A 19637-nucleotide genomic window follows, 5' to 3' on the forward strand; every position below is an offset into this window, starting at 1 on the left:
CATCTGGGCTGCCCCAGTGTGTGTAGAGAAACCAGTGCAATGTGGGCCGCCCTAATGTGTGTAGAGAAACCAGTGCTATCTGGGCTGCCCCATGTGTGCAGCAGCTGGACCAGGGGAGATCCTTCCTGTGCTGACATTTTGCATGTCAGACCTTACTTTTAAGATAGAGTAACCCTGGTAACTCTGGAGGCCAAGCTCGGTGGATTGCTGGAGTTGAGAAGAGCGAGAGCGAAACCCTGTCTCTACTAAAACTAGTTGGGCATAGTGGAGGTCATCTATGGTCCCAAGAGAATTGCTTGAGCCCAAGAGTTTGAAGTTGCTTTGAGCTACGACACCATGGCACTCTACCCCTGGTGTCTGAATGAGACTCTGCCTCAAAAAAAAAAAAAAAAAAAAAAAAAATTAAAAAATGTTGAAGATATTCAGAAGAGATAAGGTCTCTGAACAAAAAAGAGACTGAAAGCGTGTCATAAAAGAAGTTGTAGGCAAGAGAAGAGGGCGCATTCTAATTACTTTCAACTATTTGTATAAGTATCCCCGAGAAGCTCGAGATCCTCAGGCTTCTCTGTAACCCTGAGAAGTAGCTTTGGGACCATCTGCTAAAATCCATCTGTACAGCAGGAGCCAGAAATTCAACGTAGGCAAGTGTTTTCCACCCACCAATTGTGGAAATACCAAATGATCTTGGCTGTACCAGTACTTACTTTCCCCATGATTAGCAATATGTAGGTACAGGTTGGGTAGGAGTCCTGGTAGTATTTAGAAATTATTCAAATACTGTAAAACCTGAAAGGACTATCCAAGTGGATGGTTCTGATTTTCTCTGAAGTGGGGGTTATATGTGACTTTTATTTACTAGGTTAAAATTTTTTTAATTATTTAATTTTTTAAAATAAAAACATTACTTTTATAATCAGAGGTGAGTTTATTGTGAAGCCATTGAAGCTGTAGCTCAGGCCCTCTCCCTTATACAGACTGTGTGGTATGGTTAATAATGGTTAAGAAAGGTCACCTTGAAAAGTATATGTCCCCATACACAATTATTGAAAATGCTTTGGACATTTTCAGGGCATATGCAAAAGGATCCCCATAAAACTTCCTGAATTCACCAATAGTCCTAAAAACTTCATTACCAACATCAACATCACACTGTCCAGTTGAAAATAACTTTTCTATATTATCAATAACTTTTTAAAAAACAATTCTAGAGGAAAGACTGAATTTCCGTCTAGGGAAAATTATATTCTAAAATTGTTGTTATTACGTGAAAAGACTGTACAGCAAAAATATAGAGAAAAAACAGAGGTGTGTTAAACACTTCATTAATGAAAATAACTTGTTGTTCTCACTTTGTGGTGTTTGTGATACTCCTTGGCTTTTTAAATTTATAATTTATGACTTCTTACTTTAAATAAATATCCCTTTCTTATTTCATTGTTGAATTTTTCTTAAAGAGCCTTCCAAATTTTGTGAGTTTCAAGCCCATTAAGATCTCCCTCTTACCCCAATCATCAAAAAATAAAAATAAAAAAATTTAAATATAATTCTGATTATGAGGAGTTTAAAGTCCATGCAATTATGACTCTATGTAATGAGCCGTTTGGGCCTGCATATTAAGCAGGGAGAGGCCCTACAGACATCAGCCAAGGAATTTTGTCAGTACCCAGTGCCACCCACAACCCAGCCTCCATCTCCAGTTTCATCTCCCATCATGCCCAACTGGCATCCTTTGTCACTCTCCCTGAATTACATGAGTACATAGTTTTCTGATTCTTGTATGTTCCTGACATTCTCTGGCTTCTAGGCCTTTGCTCCTGTTATTCCCCCCTGTAGAATTTCCCCCTGAATAATTGTCACTCCAAATCCCACTAGACTTCTAATAGAGGAAAAGCCAATCTCGTTCACTGTCTTGCTCCGTCTCCTTCCCTCCCTCTCTGTGTCTCTGCTTTCTCTCTTCTCTCTCCCTCTGTCTTCCCCTAAGTGCCGGGGCCAGTTCCAGCACTCGATATACACTTAGTTGGATAAATAAAGGAATAAGGCAAATTATCAACAGGGTTATCTCTGGAGGTCGGATTAAGGAAGAAATGAGCTTTTCCTTTTCTAATTAAATTTCAGTTACCCAAATCCTATAGGAATGTCGCTTTTTTCATTAGAACAAGCTAAATTAGGAAAATTTGATCAAGCTAAAGTCTCCCTTGACACAACCTGAGTCCTGGTTCCTTCTGCAAAGAAAACCATCCTTATGAGTTTGGTGTTTTTTTTAAGACTCATTCTGTGCTTTTACACATCTTAATATGTAAATATATAGGGGGTACCAATAAAAGGTATACGCATTTTAAGAGAGGAAAAAATCACATTAAAATTGCAATACTCACTATATACCGATAACAAAAGATGAATACAAGTCGCATTTGAGCACTTCTTATAATTGCAGAAGTCAAATGTGACTTGAGTGTTACAAATTTAGCACAGTTTTTCCTTTCTTAAAATATGCATGTATTTTTTTGGCACCCTCTGTATATGTGTTGCATTTTGGAGGAGGGTGTTAAAAACAGGAGATGTCATACTGTGCTTACAACTGGTTCTAACTTTGCAGTTATATTTGGGGTCTCTCAGCTTTGATGTGTGTGTGCTCACAAACATTATCAGTGCCTCAGGGAGCGTGCTGCTGGCACTGTGAGCAGGACAATTCCTGCTGGATGTTTAGCATTCTCAGCACACTCTCACCAAATGACAATAGCACTTTACCTTGTCCCCATCTTTGGCAACCACAACGACCTGTACATGTCTTCAAACACTTTGGGCTTTTTACATAATTCATCCGATGAGCACTGAGCTTTATTTGTCATCTCCCAGTTGACAGATGTTTAGAATGGCCCCAGTTTTTACTCTCACAAACAGTGCTCCAGTGTGCACTTCTGTTCACGTTCCCTTCTGCTCACATGTGAGTGTTTCACTTGGCAAAGAGTAGAAATGGAATCACTGATCAAATGATTGCTCAATGTGCTAAATCCCCTCCACCTCATACTCCTAGCAATGGACAGTGATATCCATCGCCCCATATTTAAGACTTCTCCAGTTGTTAAAACTTGCCAATTCTTCCAATTTAAACCAATCTGGTGGATAAGAAAAATATCACCTTGTTGTTTTAATTTACATCGCTCTGATTAGTAGAGAGATTTGTTTATTTGAAATACATATTTTCTCTTCTGTTAAAAACTTTCATTGTCTCTTCTTTACAGGTATAGAAAAGTATAGATGTATACTTTTAATTTTTACTATATGTTTTATAAGAAAAAAAAGTAATACACATTCAAAAAATAACCTAAGTATCTTTCAAGGCCTGCTTAGACATTGGCTCATTCAGGGAACCTGGTTTTGATCTTTTTCCCAGAACATGCCTTGAGTATTTTACTCTTTCTCCAATTGAGTTTGCAATATATTTGTCTTATCCTCTTGGCTAAATTAATGGTTTCTTATAGCCCAGTCTGAGGCTTTTCTATTTTCGTTCTCTTTGACTTGCCTGGCACATGCTTTGTACAAATTTGGAGTAATGACTGCAGGTGGAGAAGGCTGATTGTGGGGAAAATGACCAGCTTAGCTCTACTTAACTTTTATGTCTTTATGGACATAGTCTTGAATCATCCTTATCAACAGCGGACAGATTCCCACAAAGGATACGCAACGTTATTTGGATATACATTGACTCCCCTGGAGAAAATACTCATCAAAATGTCGTAGGAAAGGAAAGTGTAAGTCAATGAAAAGGGGAAGTTTAGGTTTTTGTGAAGAGCTATTTGGGGAGTGAGGTTCCTCATTGCAGCACACACATCTTGACATGTAGGTGGCTATCTGGAAAGCTCTATAGCAGGCTGGTGTAGGCCCTGGATTCCATAAAAACCCAAAACACAAAAACAGCTTCCACCTAGAAATGAACACTCTGTGAATTTTCCAAACTGCAGTACAGAATGATTCTTTTTGCTTCATACTCATATATTCCTTAAGTATTTATGGTCCATGGTTATTATTTTTTAAATTACCATAAAAATTCTCAGTGAGTACTATCTTCGGGCTGCAGTTAAATATCAAAACTCCAAGCAAATCACATGTTAATTTTTTTTTTTTTTTTTGGCAGTTTTTTGGCTGGGGCTGGGTTTGAACCTGCCACCTCTGGCATATGGGGCCGGCGCCCTCCTCCTTTGAGCCACAGGCACCACCCCACGTGTTAAATTTTTAAAAATCAAGAAAATTCTATAAATGCTTCAAACACAAACTTCAGATCCCCAAATGTGAACTCATCTGGGAAGTTAGTTCAATGAATGAGGCTGCTCTGTAAAAATAACTCAGTGAGTATTCTTATAAAATGTCTTTCATGCCATTGTTTCAGCTAGCAAATACATTTTGGGATGGATCTGTCTCTGCCCCAAAGGGGAAATATGCTAAAAAAAGAAAATACGCATGAAGAAATGAAGATTTAGAAAAAGATAGCTTGGAGCCCTGTGTAGAAACTTCCTTTCACAGATGAGCTTATGTTTACTGTTTATCACTCAGGCTAAAATTTTTGTGGTAAAGGGACGTTACAGTGGACACCAGTGTAGTTAGTGATAAGATTCCTCACTTCAGAGGGGGCTTTTCCTTGAAGTTCTTGTATGTTACACACACCTCTTTCACAGTGCTTAGTTCATCTTGCTGACGTTATTCATGTAACTGCCTGTCTCTCCTTTATCTCCAATGCCCTGGACTGTGGGTCTTTAGCAGTTAGCAACTATCTCTGGAATGTAGTTTTCTTTATCTGATCTAAATCAAAAGTATTTAAAATTGCATTTAAGTCTCCGTGCCTATGGCACAGTGGTTACGGCACTGGCCACATGCACCGAGGCTGGCGGGTTTGTACCCAGCCCGGGCCTGCTAAACAGCAATGACAACTGCAAGAAAAAAATAGCCGGGTGTTGTGGCTGGCACCTGTAGTCCCAGCTACTTGGGAGGCTGAGGCAAGAGAATCACCTAAGTCCAAGAGTTTGAGGTTGCTGTGAGCTGTGACGCCAGAGCACACTCTATGGAGGGCAACTGGTGAGACTCTGTCTCAAATAAATAAAAAATAAAATGAAATAAAATAAAATAAAGTTACATTTGAGCAATAGGAAAATCATACTACAGAGGGGAAATGGCAAGGTCTGGCTTTGTAGGTCTCAGTGATTTCCTGATGGCAACTCACATGCGCTGAGCCCTGCTGTTTGCCAGGCTTTTTACACCACCTCGCTGCTGTTAAGGTGTGTAGGAATCGCAATTGGCAATGGGGTTACGACTATTATTCATCCTGTTTTAGATGTGAGAAGGCTCACGTTGGTTTGGCAACTTGTCCAAGGTTATACAGCTAGTAAGAGGTATCCACTGGATTGAGACCCAGGCAAAGTGATTCCAGGGGTCACCATCCTAATGATCACACTGAACTGCCTCTGATTGTCATGTTGTTTAAAAGAATGTGAAAGAACTGTCATTACATTAGGGGAAAGAAACAAGGTGCAGAGCCATGTGCCTAAATACTCTTGTTTTCATAGAATTGTAAGCATTATAAGAGTCAAACCTGAATGCCTGTGGGTGCATAGACTCTCTTAGGAGGAAACACAGGAAAATGGTTAAGATGGTGTACCCTGGGGAAAGGATCGACCGACTCAGGGTCAAGGGAGATGAAAAGGATTTATCTCATTTTGCACAATACGTTTTTTTTTTCTTTACCATAGATGTATGCTATCTTTTCTAACACCTAAAGATCTTTTTTTTTTTTAAATCACAAAAACCAATTTGAATCTCCTTGGAACTTCCCCAGTTGTTTTGATATTTGTCAGATGGAACTGTGCTTGATGGAGCTCACATCACACTATCCCACATCTGAATTCCTGTGCCCCAGCTTCATTTCACTCATGAAAATGGATGGTAGCAAAATAGCTCGGTGATTTCCCCACGAAATGTTACCACACTCGCAAAACAGTGAGAAAGGGAGAAAATTGTGAAAGCCTATTTTATGGATATTTTAACTTGGAAGTTTGGAACATTTCTGATTACAAAGTGGCACTCTGTATTGGCTTGTGAGACCTACCTTAACAAAGGGCCACAAACTGGGTACAACAGAAACCTGTCGTCTCCTAGTTCTGGAGCCTAGAAGTTCCAAAACAAGGTGTTAGGAGGACTGGCCGTGAGGGACAGTCTGTGGCAGGCCTCTCTCCCCAGCTGGAAGGTGATTTTTCACGTTCACGTAGTGTTTTCCTTGTGGGTGAGTCTGTCTCCTAATTTCTCCCCTTTTATAAGAGGATTCCAGTCATCCTGGATTAGGGCCCCCTCTAATGGCCTCATTTTTTTTATTGTTTGAGGTTCATTGAGGGTACAAAGATAATGACCTCATTTTAACTTGGTAAAGGATGTTTATCCAAACAGGGTCACATTCTGAGGTACGGGGTGGGGTGAGGGGGTTAGGACTGCAACATATGAACTTCCAGGATGCAGTTCATCCCGTGACAGGCTGCTGTTAGCCACCTCTCTCTGCTCTCCCCTCAGCCTCACCCGGAGATTTCTGTGTCCTGATGTTTCTTCTGAGAACTTGGTCTCTGATCTCCTGGGGGTTGTGGGGAGGAAAGGAGGGGAGAATATTGCTGGGTAACCTTTGAGAGGAAAACCCCATGGTTGGCCCTGAGTGAAAGCACTGTTCTGTCCTTTCTAGGTGGTATCATGGCAACCTCACACGCCACGCAGCTGAGGCTCTCCTGCTCTCAAATGGATGTGACGGCAGCTACCTTCTGAGGGACAGCAATGACACGACGAGGCTGTACTCTCTCTCTGTGAGGTAGGGCGCTTAATGACTCACCCCTCTATCACTAACTGACTTTATCACCACTCAGATTGCCACATAACAAGGTCCTCTATTCCTGTGGGACCACCGGGTTAAAGGATTTCAAACTTGGAATCCCTTCTCCACCCTTTAGCAGGAAGGAAGTGTTAGAGCTGGAGGAGACGTTAGGAATTATCTGATCCAAACCCTTCACTTGGCTGATGAAGAACCTGAAACCCAAAGTGGTGGAGTGTCCGGCACCCCACAAAACAAGGGTAGAACCAGCCCCAGAATCCCAATCACTGAAACCTGGCCCGTGCCCTTATCACTATTCTTTAGTCCTTCTGGAAAATAAAGTGACTTGTGACTGAACAACTTTCATCTGCACAAACTCAAGCAGGCAATATGCAATTTAAGAAATTTTTCCTATAAATGGGCTGAACATCTTTCTTGAGGCCTCACTTCTTACAAACAGTAAGAAAATCAATCCAGTCCCCACCAGGTATACACAGCCAACTGTAGTGTTGGTCCCTCCTTCCCGATGGTCCCAATTTGCATGTGGCACTGTCGGCCACTGCCAAGTAGCAAGTCTTCTTGAGTTTCTGGGCAGTTCTCTGTAGGTTGATCTGGACTCTCCCTTAACTAGCCACCCAATAACCTCAAACTGCTCTTGTATTACTGTTCTGATGGCACCTCCCTGCACCCTGGGAAGAAAGTCACAGCTCCCTTCACGGTGCAGTCCCTCAGGCTAACCTAGCAGGAGGCGGTTGCTTGTCTTTCCTGTGCTAGTGGCCTAGGCCTCTCAGCCACCAGCTCAGAGGCGTAATCTACACTCCCTGCTCCTGTCTGAATCCTCTTATCCATCCATCTCAGTGACAGTTTTTGTTATTTTTATTTTTTGGTTTTAATCTCCTCTCTCTCTGCTAGGGGAACAAAGGTGGCTAACAAATGAATTCCCCAAAGAGTTGATGACAAGCTTCTATGAGCTCAAAAACCAAGCATCCACATATTTGCTTATTTTCTCTTTGGGCTTGGGTCTTCCATATTCGTTTTCTATGCTACATAACAAATTCCAAAACAAAAAAATAGTGGCTTAAAAATAACATAAATTGATTATCTCATAGTTTCTGGTTGGATTCTCTGTTCAGGGTCCTACCAGGCTGACATAAGGTGTTGGCAGATGCTCTTATCTGGGGCCTAATGTCCTCGTCCTTCACGTTCCTTTCCTTTCCTTGCTCCTGTAGAACTAAGGACTCCATTTTCTTTCCAGCCATCACCCAGGGACCATTCTCAAGTCCTAGAGGCCACCCACGGCTCCTCATGTGGTCCCCTTAGGCCGTTCACAGCGGTGGTGTTTGCTCTCTTCCAGGTTAGACAGAGCCCGGCTCCCTGACTTCCTCTTCCATGAGCAGTCAGAGGAAACCCTGCCTTACAGGGCTCATGAGATTAGGTCAGGCACCCCCTAGATAATCTCAGATAAATCCAGGTAATTTGGGACCTTAATGATCTCAAAATCCCTTCATACCAGCATCTAGACCAGTTTTTGATTGAACAATTGGGAAAAAGTGTGTGTGCTCTGAGGCTGGCCTTTGGGGTTGCCTTGGCATACTGCCTTCACACCCTTCATCCTGGAATAGGAAACATCTCCAAGCCCACTGGAAGGGGTGTAGGAGAAATAGGTGGCAAGTAACAGGGCAAGAAAGGGGGTTGCAGAGGAAAAAACATATTTATTAACATTTTTCATGTCACCCCCACATAGTATGTTTATGAATTTTCTGAATAACATTGTTGACAAAATTATTAATCCAAGATGAAATTCTGTTTGGTTGACAGTAAGAATTGTGCTTTCTCAGATCAAAGGCAAATGTTACAAGTTAATCAAATTGTTAGATTACAAATGCTTTATTGCATGAAAATCATCCAAAAATCTCAAACAAGCATGGAATTATTACATGAAAGAATGTTAACATTTTACCTATGTATGTCTCATCTGAATAATTAAATTATAAACTCCTTATAGATTGATATTTATATTTTATCTACATAAAAATTAAACTATATATTAAGGATTTTCACTACAAGCATTTAGGAATGCCTTTTTTTTCTTTTCTTTTCCTTCTTTTTTTTTCTTTTGAAACAGAGTCTCACTGTCATCCTGGGTAGAGGGCTGTGGTATCATAGCTCATAGCAACCTCAAACTCTTGGGCTCAAGTGAACCTCTTGCCTCAACTGCTTGAATAGCTGGGACTATAGTCACCCACCACAAGGGCCAGCTAGTTTTTCTAGTTTTTGTAGAGATGGGGTCTCAACTCTTGCTCAAGTTGCTTTCAAACTCCTGAGCTTAGGCGAGTCACCTTCCTTGGACTCCCAGAGTGCTAGAATTACAGGAGTGTGCCACTGTGCCAGGACAAGAATGTCTTTTTAAAAAAACTATCAGCATAAGTCATAGAAATCACAGACAAATTCAGGAGAATGACTATTTTTATTCATTTATTTGCTCATTCTCTTAATAATGAATATTTAAAAACAGTCATTCTGCGCCAGTCACTTTGGTAAGTGTTATAGAAGATTTGAAGACCTTATTTTGAGGAAGTATAGCCTCATAGGGCCAATAAGGCCATATACATAGACAAATGTTATACAATTAGTTAGACAGAAGAAGGCAGATGATGGATACCATTAGGCTATTTTGGATCAGCTTGGGTCATGCTGACCTTGGCCATTAGGGGAATGGGGCTGAGTAAGACTTTTTAGGTGGGTCATTGCCAAGACCTTGCAGGTAGGTTGTTTTGAGAACAGAGTTAATTAACACCCTGGGAGATTCCTAAGAAGCAGCTGATAATCCTCAAAGTTGTGTATAAAACCCCAAACTGAGCTTTCCAGAGGGGCTGTAGTCACTAGGACAAGGCCTAGATTGCTGTGTTGGTCATTAATAAACTTTATTTTCTTGCTAAAACTTTACTTTCTCTTTTCAGTTATTTCGGTGACTTCCTTGGGCCACTATGCTGCAAAGTAAAGTGTGATAAATGGCATAAAAGAAGTCAAGATAAGCATTTAGACAGGAAAAGATAGAAAGCCATTAACTCAAGCTGTAATTTATCAGGTGCAGGCAGTCCACAAGGTACAAACATTCAACTTAGGAGCAACTGGCACTTATGAATGGAGGCTATTACAGCTAATGGGTAAATGTACCTGTCCAACTTACATACAAATTCAACTTAAGAGCAAACCACTCATCCTATCTCATTCCTAACCTGGGGACTGCCCGTAATACTTAACAGAGGAGGTGCTGCTTGAAGTGACAGTTCATGGGTGGTGGAATTTCTACCAGCCCAGACAAGAAAGGATAATGAGCTGAAAGGAAGAGTGTGAGCTAAGTGCCAGCCAAGAAAACTCTCAGAAGAAGGGGAGGTACCACTGGATTATAGCAGCAGTTCCGAAGGTGCAGGGCCCCAGACCGGCAGCCTCACCTGAGAACGTGGAAGGAATGCAGATTCTCAGGCCACACTCTAGATCTATGGAACCTGAATCTGGGGGAGAGAGGTGGCAATCCGGGTTTTAACAAACCCTCAAGGTGATTCTGAGGTGCTCTAATGTTGAAGCATGGGCTGCATTGAAAGGAAGAGTGGGAGGTCAGGCTGGAAGATAGAATGGGGTCAAAATAAAGTAGACACATATATATATGTGGAGATATATATACACGTATGTGTGTGTGTCATAAGTGCCAAAAGATGTATACACATTTTAAAAAAAGAAAAAAAAAGTATTAAAAATATAATACTCAATATATTCCCAACAAAAGATGAATACAAGTCATGTCGAGCACCTCTTGTAATTTCAGAAGTTAAACATGACTTGAGTATTATGAATTTAATAGATTTTTTTCCTTTTCTTAAACTGTCTATGCATTTCTTGGCATACTTGTTTTTTTTTTTATTTAGTACTGTGCCTCATTTGGAAAATGACAGTGCAGGGAAGTCGATATTTTATTCAGAAGGCAGTAGAATATGCTTGGAAGGGAAAGATCTGTGTTCACCTAGCTAATGAAGTGACAGAATCCCAAACAAATGAGGGAGGAGGCAATGGCAGAGGAGGATCTGGTGGTGAAGGTGTTACATGCCGTTCCTGTCGTCTCTGTTCTCTGCCCTTCTTAAGTTCATGCCCCTTCAGAGGGTGATATTCGGTAAATCTAAGAGTAAACAGGAGAACTGTCTCTTGTCTTCCATTAGAGCGAAACTCTGCCAAAAGAAACTAGTGATGCTCTTTAAAACCCCATGTTTTTTTGCTTTTGTTTTTTGTTTTTTGAGACAGAATCTCACTCCGTAGCCCTGGGTAGAGTATCATGGCATCTTAGCTCACAGCAACCTCAAACTCTTGGGCTAAAGCAATCCTCTTCCCTCCTGAGTAGCTGGGACTACAGGCTCCCACCACATCGCCTGGCTAGTTTTTCAATTTTTAGTAGAGTCAGAGTCTCACTCTTGCTCAGGCTGGTCTCCAACTCTTGAGCTCAAGCAGTCCACCTGCCTCGGCCTCCCAGAGTGCTAGGATTACAGGTCTAAGCCACCACGCCCACCCCATGACTTCCATGACTGCCTAATTCTCAGTTCTTAAAAGGGTTAATGGTGATGCTAATAGCTTATTAAGAAAGATTTGCTTTCAAAAAAGATATTTCTTAATATCTTAATGTTAAACATTTCTTTTTCTCTTTCAGAGCCAAAGACTCTGTCAAACACTTTCATGTTGAATATACTGGATATTCATTTAAATTTGGCTTTAATGAATTCTCATCTTTGAAGGATTTTGTCAATCATTTTGCAAATCAGCCTTTGATTGGAAGTGAGACAGGTAAGCTATGAACAGATATGTGATCTATGAGATATTGTTTCAGGATGAAGGAGAAACAAGGCAGATTTCAAATAAAAATGTTCACAGTTGTTGGCTCAGCACCCATAGCACAGTGGTTAGGGTGCCAGCCATGTACACTGAAGTTGGTGGGTTCGAACCCAACCCGGGCCAGCTAACCAACAATGACAACTGCAACAAAAAATAGCCAGGCATTGTGGTGGGCACCTGTAGGTGTACAGTGCAGGTATTTTCTCAGAATGTATTGATTCAAAGCATACAAACAATCTCTTTAAAGTGGTCTGGTCACTTTAAAACAATATATATGATATACACCAGAAGCACAGGGGTAAGAATGACATTTTGGTTCCTCAAAACTTCAGGGTGGTTTGCCTGTGGGTAAGACCCACAGAAGTCAATTTTAAGCATTTTTGAAAATAAATTTCCCACTTAAATGTCCACAGAGCTTGATGAATACTAAAAATGTTGGCTCGAAAGCACTCTCCTCAGTTATAAAATTCTCCTTCTATTTTCTTGATTTCTTGTAAGTTTTTAACCTGTATTTAACTATGGGTAGAAAAGTTTGAAATTTCCTTTTGAATGGTTAGAGAGTTAAACCAGAAAACTCACATTAGAAACAAACACCCGTCCTGGTAAATTATCTTATTTGTTTGTCTGTATTATTTAAATAAGTAAAAAGTCATCTTTATTTATGTGATAGACTCACAATTTCATTTGTCCGAAATGGTGATAAATCTCAGTTAATCAAAGATGGGAAATTCCATGAACCTGTGGCCCAAAACTCAAGACTTAATATCACAGCCAATGAACACGAACTCATACATAAGTGTTTTCTTGGTAAATTTGCCAGCGGGCTTTCTCTTAACCTTAATGTGGTGGAAAAGATGCCATCACTGGCTTCTGCATTTTCTGCTATTTATGTGCCCAGGATAGTCCCTAATATGAATCATACAGTGTTTGGTATAGATGAAAAATGTAATGGAAACTATAAAACAGTTGCTCTACTCTATACTGACTACACCAGATCGATATAAAAGAATATTTCAAACTACAAAATTAAAGCCATAATATCTTTTTTTTTTCCTGGTGGAAACTTCCCAGTCAGCCCTGAAAATTACTTCACCATTTAGCCAGCAGTTGTTCTCATCAACTCATCAAGTGGCGAGTGGAGATATGCTTGTTTCCATTGTTACCTTGGCCTTGGCAAGCATTTCAGTTTCTCAAATCCCTTCACGTCATACTTATTTCCTCCTTTTGTCCAACTTTATACTTGATTTTGTTCAATTCTTGGCCACAAATGGAGAGGAGATTTTTTGAAGCCGGGGCTTTGTTTTTTGGGTCTCTATTTTCATCCTCCCATCTATCCTCTGGCTTGTGGTCCAGTGCATGGTACTCTGAGTGAATGAATAAATGATTACACGATTGCTGTGAGCAGGAATTCTTGGCAGCCTTCAAAGCCAGTGGTTGGTTGTTTTTCTCCTTTCTCTTTCTCCAAGCAAAAGCAGCTCCCCTTCTCCTAGACTCTATTTTCAACCCCTTTGATCATTCAACCCCTCCAACATTTCTGCTGGACCTTCTCCAAGTTAGGGGAAAAGTACATATTCTGCCTATTGGTAGATTTCAAGACAGTTTGAGATCAAAGTGAATGTAGTTCTTTCTGGTTGAATCCTTCTGGCACTGACCAAATCACCAGGCAATAAAATCGCCTAAGTCTGCTCCATGATATATATGCCTTGACATTGTATTTGGGATGATGATAAGCTTCCCTGTAAACATATTATTCAAAAAAAGACTTATGATTAATGAGTTAGAGATTGTAAGCATTTATAATCCAGACTCCTCTATTTCTCTAAAGCTAAAACTTGCTGTATTATTACCATTACTATAGCTACTAGTATATTTATTCTAGTAAAACTCAGGACCCTAATTTTTTATGATCTCCATTGCCTCATCTCTGTCCTATTCATTAACACATGAAGAATTTGCTGCTGTTTGAACTCCTGTTTCACAGCCCTGGTCCTGATGGATATGTACTTGACTTTCTGGCTTCAAGCCCTTGAGTTAGATTCTACTAACTCTGTTCCTCTTATCTGGCCAGCCTGATGAAGGCAAAACCATCAAGGCTGGAAACAAGGGCAAAGCTCAGGACAGATGAATGTTCCACCCTTGCCCTCTGGGAGTAACAAGTCTCAAGAAGCTAGATGATGTGCTGAAGTCACAATGACTTTTATACCCAGGAGGTCCTTGGAAGTCTGAAAGTCAGCACTGTGGCCTATGAAGAATGGTGACAGGAAACTGGATGTCACCTTCTAAAAATAGGTGTTTTCTTTTGGTAATTTAAGAATTGACTCCCAGTGATCAGGAGACCTCCAGGCTGATGATTTCTTGTTCCCATCAGATAGGATGAAAATTCTTTCAGTTTATGTTTAAGAATACCAGGGAAAACATTTGTCTGTGCAAGGGACAAAGACCTGCCTGGGCTCTCACCTGCAGATTCCCAAATGGAAAGGACTAGAATTGAATATTTCAGGCCACTCCTGTTAGCCAGGCCCCACCCAGGCCCAGCCTCACCCTGCAGGGCCTAGACAGTGAGTTTACTAAAGAAAGACTTTCTGGTATTCATCTATTCGCAGGAATGGCATTACCTTTGAGGTCATCTATTCGCAGGAATGGCATTACCTTTGAGGGCAATGGAGATAATGTCCAAATGACCAAAACCTTACTCATTAGCCTGGCAATTATATATAATGACGTATAATGCCTTTAGTAGAGTGAAACCCAGAACACTTGATTTGGGGTCATAAGAAAATCTTTGCATTTGGAATAGGCTAAAGGATTGACCTAAAAGGATAGATACTATTTTAAGATACTTTTTTTCTCCTATTCCATTTCTACTCTTTAAACTCTTAGGATTTCTGTTTCCTAATGTAAAGAGCAAAGGTTTCCTAAATAAGATCTAAGCCTCTTGCCAACTTTGAGTCTGTTGTTATAAAATTTCCCCCCCTGTAATAATCTGCATTGCACCTCTCAAATCTCCATTAAAAGTTCTTTTCATTCTTTTAGTTCTTTTTAGTAATACTCATAAACACTATTAAGATAATTCCAGTTGTCAAAACCAAACAAATTCCCAAGTACATAATGGTCGCATATGATGTGCTCACTTGCTTTACTTTTCTCAATGGCCCTTTCACCTTCTGACCTATTATATAATTCACTTATTTTTTTAAATATCTTCTTCTCTCTACAGTAGTGTGCAAACTCTGTGAGAGCAATTTTTGTCACTGTTGTTTCCTGTTATGTTCCAGAATCTGAAAAAATGAATGCTAGGAATTTCTGTTTGTGTTTACCTTTTATAAAAATTGGTTCTCGGTTTTGAAGATTCTGTCTGGTTCTTTCGTAAATGTCAAACCTCCACTTCTCCTTTTTGTTTTGTTATGAGTATTCCCAACCTTTTGATAACTGCCACACCTATTATTATTTTATTCTGGGACACTAGCCTTTCTGCCCAGGTAGCATTTTAAAATAATGAAGTTAAAACTAATTTTAATTTGAGAACAGTGTGATACTTCTGAAAATAACCAGTGACCACTTGGATTTTGCCAAACCACAGCCATGAGGAGTTATTTCAGTAGTTTACATTTGCAAAAGAAAAAAATATATATATATATGTATTTTTTGGTTTGTAGATCAAGTATTTAAAAAAGGGAAAAGCAGGCAGGGAAGGAAATGAAGGCAACATTTGGGGAGTGCTTGCTAAGTTCCAGGCATTCTGTTCTCAGCTACATCAAATTATTTAATCTTCTCAACCACCACAATAATGCATATTGTGGTCCCATTTTCAGATAAGGAGAAAAAACTCAGAAGTTTTAAGTTACTTGCTCAAGGTTGTACAGCTAGGAAGCATCAGGACTAAGACTGGAATCTGGATTCTGAGCTAATGTGGTTCTAAAATACAGGTGTTTTCCATGCATTTTGCTGTCTCCTGAAACCGGTCCCACAGTGACACTGTAATACAATATTGTCACAGCACAGCATAGGCTTCAATGGATTTGGATGGGAAGAATTCCTCCCACAATAATGTAAGAGTGTTTATAGAACGTGGCAGGATCACGACGCACATTTTAGTCTGGTCCCTCAGTCTCTTCTTTAAAGTATAAGTCTATACTAATGTGTGTGGTGTGTGACATAAACCAATCGTTCTAAAGAATGTGAATCAATTTGAACTTCCACCTTGTATTTATTGCTTACTCTCATTTTATTTACATGAATTTCTATTTAAGAAATTATACTAGAGGAAATCTTAAAATATAAAAAGGTTGAGTAGAAAACATCCCCCAAATACATAAGCCCATCTTGCGCATATCTCTCCAACAAGGATATCAAATAGACTATCTAAATATAATAAGATACAACAAAATTTGAAGTTCCAGAGAGTAAAAGAAAGAGAAAATGAATAGCAAAGGGAAAATGAGACCAGGAACAAATAAACATTACACATTTACAGGAAGTCCTGCATGTATTTGGTTACTAGGCTGCTTGACGGTTTTTTCCTCCTCATCTGTGACTATGTGTTTAACTGGATTTATAGTATGTTAAAGTTGAAATGAGCTCAGGGATCCTTTAACTTCCCCTTTACAAGTGAAGAAACTGAGGCCTGTGAGAACTGCTGAAGCAAAAACTCACATCTTCTTTCCTCAAGCTGCCGCCTAAAGAATCCATGTCTTCAAACTTTGATTTATACACGTGAATTCCTGCCCATAATAGAGGACAACATTTCACATGCCATGGAGGTTTCCATGGTGACTACACCAAGGCTGAGAATAATTAGATATAATGAGTAAACACATGAATTCTCAGTTTCAATTCCAAACTCTGCCATGTGCCAGCTGTGTGTCCTCAGGCAAGTAATTTACCTTTCTGAGCTTCAGTTTCATCCTCTTATAAAATTGGTCCAATGGTGGTAATTCATACTTTAATGACCTATTGTGAAGATTGAATGAAATTAGGCATGTGAGATATTTGGAATGATTCTTGACTTCCATATTTAAATAGAAATAGAATCTTCTCCAGGCCTGACTAATCTCTCACTTCTCCTAGCTTAATGTATTTCTCCCCATTAGACTGGAAATTGAATATTAAAGCTCCCTCACATGTAAATAAACATGGGTTAAAGTCTATTTGCAGAGCAGGTGGCAAAGAAGAAAAGAAAATGATTTTGAATATCCGTATAAACATCCCCCCACCCCCACCAAAGAAAACCACTTCTCATTGGCAGGAGGAGACATACCAGTTGCAAAGAATTTTTTCTGAACCTGAGGGTGGTAATGAAACATGGATGGATATGGACTTAATCCCACAGATATATATTGTGCGCTGCTTCTGAGAGGTACTGGTAGCCACTGATTATATGGAGAGATAAATCAGATGGCATTCTTGCCCTCAAACACCTTGTAGTGTAGCTGGGGTACCTGATGGGTAAGCACTGGCCATAGTGCACGAAAGAAATATTCTAGGCTCAGCGCCCGTAGCTCAGTGGTTAAGGGAGCCGGCCGCATACACCTGGGGTGGTGGGTTCAAACCTGGCCTGGGCCTGCTGAAACAACAATGATAATTGCAACAAAAAAAATAGCCAAGCATTGTGGTTCGTGCCTGTAATCCTAGCTGCTTGGGAGGCTGAGGCAAGAGACTTGCTTGCTCCCAAGAGTTAGAAGTTGCTGTGAGCTGTGACACTATGGCACTCTACCAAGGGTGACCTAGTGAGACTCTGTCTCAAAAAAAAAAAAAAAAGAAACAAAAAAGAAAAATATTCTAAACAAAAGCTTCCCTTGAGGAGGTGTATGTGCTCTGCACTCCCTCTATTTCAGATGCCACATGATGCCTGAGACTTGAGACCCATCCTGCCCTTATCCTGAATTCCTGCTGAAGTACATGATGGGGTCCTTCAATGCCATCCCATGCCATTGCAGCAGAGAGATAGGTGTAACTCTTACACCTTCAGTTACCTTCCGGGCAAAGCAAATTGCAATGCCTGCCTGGGTCCAGCTCTGATCATCTCAAAAACATACCTCCACCAAGCATGTCTGAAACCAGGTTTCATGTCAAAGGCAGGAAACAGCAATCACCTTTATGCCGCTCTGAAACTGAAGTGAAACTTGCAGCCACATCTCCACGGCCTGTGGTTACTGATCTTCCTCCCTCTTCCTCCTCTACAAGCCCCTGCCTCCTGTTGCCTTTTATCTGAATCTTCCAACCAAGTCCTGGGGTTCATTTGGCCTTCGTATCACTAACCCAGAGTTCCTTTCCTATGGAACTGAGGCACTATCTTGGACCTCTGGTGGAAAGTACAATGAGTTTGCACTGGCCACATTAGATAAAGTTTTTCTGATTACAAATAAGAGAAACCAACTCTGACTAGCTGAATTTTTTTTTTTTAAGATAAGCACGTGAGTAGGGGGGCTTGAGAAAAGTGAAATTTTTTAGGAGGATATTAATATACTCTCCCAGAATTTAAAGGGAAAATGAACAACCAAGAGACAATAGAGAATCAGCCTAGTGATTACAACAGCCCTGGGGCTCTCAGTCAGTTGAAGTACATACCTTGGTTCAGCTTGGATCATTTAAAAAATGTACCTCCATCCAGCATTTCTAAAACCAGGTTTCATGTTGAAGGCAAGAAACAATAGTTAACTTCATGTAGTTCAGAAATTGAAGAGCCAGGTGCGGTGGCTCATGCCTGTAATCCTAGTAGGAGGCCTAGGCGGGAGAATTACTTTAGTTCAGGAGTTTGAGATCACCCTGAGCTAATCAGGACCTTGTCTTTACTAAAATTAGAACAATTAGCTGGGTTTCATTGCAGGTTCTTATAGTCCCAGCTACTTGGGAGGCTGAGGCAGGAGGATTGCTTGAGAACCCCGGAGTTTGAGGTTGCTAGGACTTGGGTTGAGGCCATGGCCCTCTAGCCTGGGCAACAGAGCAAGACTGCCTCAAAAAAAAAAAAAAAAAAAGAAGGAAAGAAAGAAAGAGAGAGAGAATGAAAGAAAATGAATTGCAGTTGGTGAAGCTTCTCTGAACTAAATGGATCCCCAGGAAGTTAATCCAATGAGTGTGGCCCAGGTCAGGTATTTTGGGGAAGGTCTGGGGTTTGGTGATGCTATACCACTATGGGGTCTCTCTATGTACTAGGATGGGGCAGTCTCTATAGAAGGGAAGATCATTGTAAACTTAGCAGCCATGCCAAGATGTCTGTGATCAGCTCTCCCTTGGGCAAAAAAGATCCACTAAAGAGATCTGTCTTTTAGGACATCAGTGGAAGTTACCATTTTATAAGTAGTTTCTCATTTTCTTCATCCCACGATTTAGTTTAGCCTCATTCATGGTCTTACCAGTTAAAATCAGTCTATAATCAATTCTGCCCTCCTGGCTGACTCAACACCATTTCCCTTCATTTAGCTTTGTTTCTTAACCTTTACAGGAGATTTTTGAAAGAGAGTTTGGATTCTCCCAATGGAGATTTGAAGAACCGTGCCTAAAGTTGTTGTCCTGTCTTGTTCCAAGATCTCATGGATCTTGGAGGTTGGTTCTTCTCAGGCTTAAGCTGGAATGACTGTAGCATTCATTCATTCATTCATTCACTCACTAATCAAGCCTTCTTTATGTTAGGAACTCTTATCAGGTGGTGGGGTGGGGACACAAAGATACATTTGACACCATATCTGCTCTGAAGAGGCTCACAGGGGTTGGAAATGCACCAAGGGGTGACAGTACCAGAGGCTCAGGCAGCAGTCCCAGCCCAGAGATCCCCACTCTGCAGCACGACTAACCCCTTTTCCCAAGCTTCTCTCCCAGGGACTGATACTGTGGCAGGACGCTGGCCCCCTAAAGATGTCCACATCTCTCCTCAGGCCTGTATATTATGTAACATGATCAGAGGGAATTCATTTTTTTTTTTTTT

General features: G+C 40.5%; 1 protein-coding gene across 1 annotated transcript in view; it reads left to right on the top strand.

The window, feature by feature from the left end:
• The window catches only part of DAPP1 (dual adaptor of phosphotyrosine and 3-phosphoinositides 1), a 51831-nt gene that overhangs the window by 13226 nt on the left and 18968 nt on the right, over positions 1-19637 (top strand). Inside the window, exons 2-3 of the mRNA XM_012810559.1 lie at positions 6716-6838; positions 11535-11668. Of these exons, the coding sequence (XP_012666013.1) occupies positions 6716-6838; positions 11535-11668 (257 nt within the window). The remainder of the gene's footprint in view (positions 1-6715; positions 6839-11534; positions 11669-19637) is intronic.

The sequence above is a fragment of the Otolemur garnettii genome, unplaced genomic scaffold (assembly GCF_000181295.1).
Source record: "Otolemur garnettii isolate 467f Iridium unplaced genomic scaffold, OtoGar3 scaffold00137, whole genome shotgun sequence".
Classification (NCBI taxonomy): Eukaryota; Metazoa; Chordata; class Mammalia; order Primates; family Galagidae; genus Otolemur; species Otolemur garnettii.